This window comes from Verticillium alfalfae, genomic scaffold (genome assembly GCF_000150825.1).
Source record: "Verticillium alfalfae VaMs.102 supercont1.12 genomic scaffold, whole genome shotgun sequence".
Classification (NCBI taxonomy): Eukaryota; Fungi; Ascomycota; class Sordariomycetes; order Glomerellales; family Plectosphaerellaceae; genus Verticillium; species Verticillium alfalfae.
In genome coordinates this window covers 246,986-253,542 of record NW_003315027.1, presented here as the reverse complement: position 1 = coordinate 253,542, position 6,557 = coordinate 246,986, and the positions used below count along the sequence as shown (strand labels likewise).

At 59.3% G+C, this 6,557-nt stretch overlaps 3 protein-coding genes across 3 annotated transcripts in view; 1 reads left to right on the top strand and 2 right to left on the bottom strand.

The window, feature by feature from the left end:
* Positions 1 to 1,272: 1,272 nt before the first annotated feature.
* VDBG_08302 (conserved hypothetical protein) lies at positions 1,273 to 4,725 on the bottom strand (the record flags this gene model as incomplete). The annotated part of the gene is made up of 3 exons (XM_003001211.1): positions 1,273 to 2,444; positions 2,513 to 4,498; positions 4,569 to 4,725. The coding sequence occupies 3 exons, from the start codon at positions 4,723 to 4,725 to the stop codon at positions 1,273 to 1,275; spliced, it is 3,315 nt and encodes a 1,104-aa protein (XP_003001257.1).
* A 384-nt stretch (positions 4,726 to 5,109) lies between these two features.
* On the top strand, positions 5,110 to 5,609 carry VDBG_08301 (mitosis protein dim1; the record flags this gene model as incomplete). The annotated part of the gene is made up of 2 exons (XM_003001210.1): positions 5,110 to 5,154; positions 5,223 to 5,609. 2 exons carry the CDS (start codon positions 5,110 to 5,112, stop codon positions 5,607 to 5,609), a joined length of 432 nt encoding a protein of 143 aa, XP_003001256.1.
* A 501-nt stretch (positions 5,610 to 6,110) lies between these two features.
* Positions 6,111 to 6,557, bottom strand: part of VDBG_08300 (cell morphogenesis protein PAG1) — a gene marked incomplete at both ends in the record, with an annotated part of 7,858 nt that continues 7,411 nt past the window's right edge. Inside the window, one exon of the mRNA XM_003001209.1 lies at positions 6,111 to 6,402. Coding sequence (XP_003001255.1) covers positions 6,111 to 6,402 — 292 coding nt within the window. The remainder of the gene's footprint in view (positions 6,403 to 6,557) is intronic.

Sequence of the window (6,557 nt, the reverse complement as noted above, 5' to 3'; positions counted from 1 at the left end):
GAGGGCCCTCGACAGCCTGATATACGCACTCTCGCAGTCCCCAGGCCCTAACTGGCACCCTTACTCGTGGTTCCATAGGTGCCTCCTGACAACTCGGCAGTTGGGTGACAAATAAGAAGTCGCGCTATGGAAAACTACGTAAAGGCGAAATAACTTTGATCCGTGTTCTCACATTTCCCCGAGGTTCAATGCTATCAAATCCGGTATGATAAGAAAAAAGCATACCCGGAGATTTCGTTCGGAAATCTCTGAGTATTTTGTACAGATTTGAGTTCTTGAGAGGCTTCGGAAGTTGAGGTTCGAGTTGGACGATATTTGTTAGGCGGTTTCTGTCAGGTGGCCCTGCGGAGGCATCAACCAGGGGGCCGGATAGGGGGCTAAAGGACACGAAAAATGTGTATATAAGGACTGCGGAGGGCTACACAAGCTGTGGATGGCCGGTTTTCAGATGCGGTACACCCCCATACCTATTATCTGTTGCCTGCGCACTACGTGTGGAAGACCTCTTCACTCTGCCCCAAACCAAGCACTGACAGTTTCAGAGCGTAGCATTTTCTGCAAGTACGCTGAACACTCAGACGAGACGCCGAGCATGGGGAGCAAGTAGGTTTCGAATGAGGTATCCGTACCATGCCGATTAGGAGCGTGAGAATTGACCCTCGCAACCTCGATGCCCAAAGAACCTCTTTCTGTCTCAAAACTTTTGCCTGCAACCATGTGGCATTTGATATGTAGCTACGTGACCTCACATGTCGCATCCAGGCATAGTGTACAACAGGGAGACCACGGCATTTCTCTATTTCGTCGAGATGACCATGCATGTACGTAGTTGCTCCTCAAATGACAAAGGGTGCAGACTGGTGTCTAAAAAGTTGTTTCTCATCTCGTTTTCCACGGCCGACCATCTGCTGCCGCGAGCTCCCGTCTGAGACCGTGCCCGTCATGGAGCATGGCACATCAATAGCCTCGCCAATGGACTCTTACTGGGCTGTCCTCGCCTCTACCTACCTACCTCAAGGTAAGGTACAAACCATCCCTGTGCATGTCCCGAGCCTATCATGGATAGTACGATATGCATCCAACACTCCCTGTCGCCAATTCTCCTGTCAAATATACTAGATTCACAGAGATAGACTGCCATTTGAACAATGGACAAATAGTGCCAGTATATTTTGAAAGGTCAAGTTGGTTCCATAATGCCCCCTCGACGGGTCAGCATTCGGACCTATGAACGGCTACAAGCTTCAACACATCGCAATGCACCCTCGTCTTTCATCCAACCTGCTGCTCCTCCGCGATCCCGCCCCGACTCCACGCCCCGACACGCGCCTGATCACACGTCTCCCAGACCCGCCTCCGCAGCGCCCTGCACAGCGCCGCCTCGTCGCCGCCCGCGCCCGCCTCCTGCGCCGCCAACCAGCTGACGACGCCGAACCGCGTCGCGAGCGTCGTGCTGCCGCCGTCGACGCACGTGGCGCGGTACACGATGCGCAGCACGCGCGTCGTCAGGTTCGTCCGCAGGTACGGGTTCGCCGCCAGCGCGAGGATCTTCTCGAACCACTTGCGGTGGTGCAGCACGGCGACGTCGCCGGGCGCGCGGAGGCCGTCGAGGAGGTACTGCAGCAGCCACGTCAGCTCGGCGTAGTACCTGTCGTCCTCGGACGGCGCGCCGTGCAGAATGTCGTGCGCGAGCGGCACCTTGTCCGGCGCCCAGAGGGGCGCGCGCGTCAGGTACGTGTTGACCTTGGCGTAGAGGCAGTGCAGCGGGTTCTTCAAGATGTCTAGGCTGTGCAGCGCGAACGCCACGAGCGGGGACGCGACGGGGCCGGCGCCGACGAGGGGCCGCGAAGACTCGGCGAGCTCCGAGAGAAGGAGCCAGAGCTGGTCCTTTTCTTCGTACGACGACTCTTTGAGCTTGGCCGCGAGCTTGAGAATGTTGGTGAGCGCTTCTTGCCGGATGCTCGTGTGCGGCGACCAGAGGAGGCGGATGAGGGCGGGTATGTAGTCACCGTCGATGAGGTCGTCGACCGTCTTCGACGCCCACTTGAGGAGGGCCGAGTTGTCTTCTTCGGGCTCAAAGCTGACGTGGAGAGCTGCTTCGAGGGCCGCGTCGTCAAGCTCCTTGACGGCGGTCTGGCCTGTCGTCGTGGGCGTGGGCCTGGAGACGGCCGTCCCGCTGTGGCCGTTCGCTGTCGCCAGATCGCCCTCGAGCAGGGCGCCCTTGAACTTAGCCTTGACCTGTGACGTTGTACCGGCGAAAGCCTTGTTGAATCGTTGCGCCAGCAGGTCGATGATGGCGGGGTCCTCGTTCGCCGCCTTGGCATAACCGAGAAGTGATGATAACACCTTGGCAAAGAGCTCAACAACATCAGCACTAGCCTCCTTGACGGCAAAGGGTATTTGCTCCGCCATGGTCACCAGAAGCAAGCTGATGGGGCCCCATTCTGCGGTCTGTCCCTCGCTCGCAATCTCCTCCATCAACTCCACATATTTAAGGGGCGAGCCGGCACACCTGTTGGCGCAGTTGTCGAGAAAGACCCAAAACGGCTTGAGGTCCTTCTTGCGCAGCTCTTGCGGCGTGCGGAACAGGAGGCCCAACCCAGTCGGCGCCTGGACAAGCTGTTCTGCGTCGCGACGAACTGGAGCACCTCCTTCAGCTTGGTCAGCGCATGGCCCTGGCTGGACGTGACGTAGACACGGAGGAGAGCAACGAAGGGCGAGGCGGCGAGGGCCTCGGATTTGGCGAACCACCTCATGCCGGGGGAGTAGCCGGCAATGGCGAGCAGGTTCTCGAGCTCCATGAGACCGAGCGCCTTTTCTTGCTCGTTCTCTTTCTGCTCGTCCAGTCGGCGGAGGGCGTTCAAGAGGAAGGGCGAGACGTCAAAGTTGGCCATGAGCGCCATTTGGGGAATAACCTCGTAGTACAGCAGCAGCAGGCGGCTCGTCGCCTCCCTCTGCAGGACGTTCGCCTCGGGAATGGTCTTGTAGCATTTTGTGACCTCCTTCATGTCCGGTATCCTCTGGCAAAACTCGTCCACGAGCTTGCGCGCCGCCGAGTCCCATATCGTCTTGTTCGTGCCCGCTGCTTCCCTGTGCATGTGCAGCGCCCGGTCCAGTTTCTGTAACGCGAGGACCAGGATGCGTACGGCAAAGAAGGAAATGAGATGTGCGTCGTGCGAGAGGCTCCTGATGAGGTCCTTCTGTTTCAGCGGCAACGGCATAATGTTGTCGAGCAGCACCATGGTCGGCGGGGGGACGCGGCGATAGCCAGATCGGTTGCCAAAGTACCTGGGGATCGGAAGCTGCACCGTGTTGAAGAGAAAGGCCGCGTAGCCGATCCAGGTCATGGAGAGCTTGGGTTCAAAGGAGAAGGACTTGTTGGCGAGGAAGTAGCTGGCGACGAGCTCGGGCGCCGCCTCGAACACGGACACGAGCAGCTCGCTGTGTCGCAGGCTCGACCAGGGGCGCATCTTCTGTATGAACTCGTCGAGCACAAAGTTGGCCACGGGCACCTCCTCCGTGTACCTGTCCACCCAGGCGGCGCGCTCAAAGGCAAAGTCGTCCGTGTCCTTGACGTCCTGTGTGGCCTCGTCGTCCAGGTCCTTGGGGTACATACCCGTGCCCGTATACAGGATACCGGCGCCGGGGGTCGTGCAGACGTAGGTCAGGAAGCGGTGCACGGCGTCCTTGACCGTCAGGCGGCCCTCGACCTCGTCGTCGTGCTTGTAGTAGTAGAGGCCCGCCAGGCGATCGAGCGTCTTGGTGTTGAAGGCCTTGAACTTGGCCTCGCGCGGCACCTTGTCGTCGGCGAGGACGTGTCTCCTCAGAGCCTCGAGCATCTCGACGAGGAGGTAGGCCGGATCGTCCTTGAGCAGGAAGGTCAGGTGGGACATGACCTCCTTCTGCAGGAGCAGTTCCTTCTTGGAGTCCGACGGCAGGAACTTCAAGCTCGTCAAGAACAGCTTGATGGCGTTTGTGCGGACCGAAGGCTTGGCGGGGTCCTCGGGCCCGGCCTCGAGCGAGTTCCGGACCTCGAGGTTCCGCGCAAACGAGGCAAACGTGTGGTCGCGGGCGCGGAACACCTTCTTGGCGAGCGCACCGCCGTCGATGGACGCCACCTCGCGTAGCAGGCGCATCGTGGGCGAGATGATGTAGCCGCTGCTCTTCGACGCCGAGAGGTTGCGCGAGATGAGCTTGAGATGGCGGTCCTGGAGCAGGGTCTGGCCGATGCCGGTCGCGTGGGGGAGGAGCTCGAGGGAGCTCGAGATGACCTGCAGCAGCAGCGCCAGCACGGCAGGGACGGCCGCCGTGATGCTCTCGTTGTGAATGCCCGAAGCGTAGCCCCACATCTCCATGAGGTCGGTCTGGTAGACGGTCGCTTCGGTGAAGATTCGCGGCTTCGTCGACTCGAGGTATTCGGACAGGATGGCGAAGCGGTCATGGTTCTCGCTAGGGGTGGCGCTGAAGCTGTCGAGGAAGACTTTGAAGGATTGAATGCCTAGCGGTATCTGGGTCAGCCAATTGATCGTAGCCATGAAACACCAACATCATGGCGCATCACATCGTACCATGCCTCGCGCGCTTGACGTCCTGGTCAAAGGCAAGCAGCTGCCTCAGCTGTCTCGCATTGTTGACGTCCTCATGGGTCGGTGTTTCGACAACTATTCTCTGGCGCTTGCGGCCGGCAGAAGCGGCGTCGGCGTCACGAAGCTGTCGCTTGACCATCGTCGGTAGTCTACCTTGAAGAAAAAGGTATGCACGTTGGTTCAAATAGACTATAGACGCCCTCGGACAACCAACTGGTGATGGAGCTTGGGCAAGAGCGACCGTCCAGAAAATAAAAAGTTCTGCCTCGCGAGACCGCTTGCGATAAGCCGAGTCGAGCTTAGCGGGGCGGGTAACAGAGGGGCAGCCAGCCTGGACTGGTGGGGCCATATCGGCCCCTCCAAACGTCACTCTCTGCCGGCGTCTGCATCTTCGATAGCTTTCTCTTCCCTGCCTCAACTTCAAGTACGACGCGATAAGTCTCCATCACCTCGCGAACCTCGACTCGAAGACAATCCGAACGCATTCTCTGCACTCTCTTCTCGCTTCGCCACCTACCACACCATGGGCTCCGTCGTCCTGACCCACCTCAACAGCGGCTGGCACGTCGTACGTTTCCTCCCCCCTCCTCTCTCCTCCTCCTCAACTAGCTGTTAACACATCTCCCCCGGCCCCAGGACCAAGCCATCCTCTCCGAAGAAGAGCGCCTCGTAGTCATCCGCTTCGGCCGCGACTGGGACCCGGCCTGCATGCGCCAGGACGAGGTCCTCTACCGCATCCAGGACCGCGTCAAGAACTTCGCCGTCTGCTACGTCTGCGACATTGACCAGGTCCCCGACTTCAACCAGCTCTACGAGCTCTACGACCCCTGCACCGTCATGTTCTTCTTCCGCAACAAGCACATGATGGTCGACTTTGGCACCGGCGACAACAACAAGCTCAACTGGGTCCTCGAGGACAAGCAGGAGCTCATTGACATTATCGAGACGGTCTACCGCGGCGCCAAGAAGGGCAGGGGTCTCGTCGTCAGCCCCAAGGATTACTCGACGCGGCATCGCTACTAGTTGTGCTTTCTCCCACTCCTCCCCCTCTTCCCACCCTTCCTTCTGCGTCGTGCTTCACCTCTGGTTTTTTTTTTTTTTTTTTTTTTTTTTTTTTTTGGCGTTCTCTCGTGGCTGTCCTGGCCAAGGCTCTGCGAAGCGACGGATCCCACTTCAGCGTTAGTCCTACTTTCATACACAATGTCACATCATGTCCAAGAACAGAAGCAGAGCTGATACGCCTCCAAGACGTGTGGTGAATAATCATCTGATTTCTTGACGACCAAAAGGTACGCCTTGCCAACTCCAACGCCCCCGAGGCTATCATTCGTAAAATCGCACCTACATACGCAGTCGGGCCCTGTTCGACTGACCCCACCGACGCCCACGTGGGGCCACCTTTCTCTGACCTCGCCTTGTCCCACCATCATCCGCAATACGATCTGTAGTCTACCGCCGTGCTGATGCACCCTCTTTTCTCTTCGCCTTGCTTCGGGACACGACACCTCCCGCAATATGTATCCCCTAGATCTTATCGCTGCCGGGCTGCTGTATCGACTTCGGCGAGAAGAGCCCCGCCGGCAACTTGGGCATCGGCGCTGAGGGTGCTGTCCGCTCGCGGAAGAGCTCGCGTGCGCGGTCCCCCTCGCGCGAACGACCGCCCGTCAGCCGCCGCATACCCGTCCGCGTGCTCTGCGCCAGGGGCCTGATCATGCTCTCCAGCGAGAACGAACTCTCGCCATTCCCAGTGTTGGGCCGCTCATCGTCCGCGTCAGAGAAGACATCCTCGGTGTACTCATCGTCCGACGTGAACTCGCTGATGTGCGGATAGTAGGAAGCCGGCGCCGACGGAGACGTGATGGACCGCGCGTGAAGCCCCGGTCGCGCGCGCGCTGGCACTGAACGCGCCCGGGTTCATCGTGTGCCGAGCTCTGCGTCGACAACGGCGGTGGCCGGTCCGTGAAGCCGTTT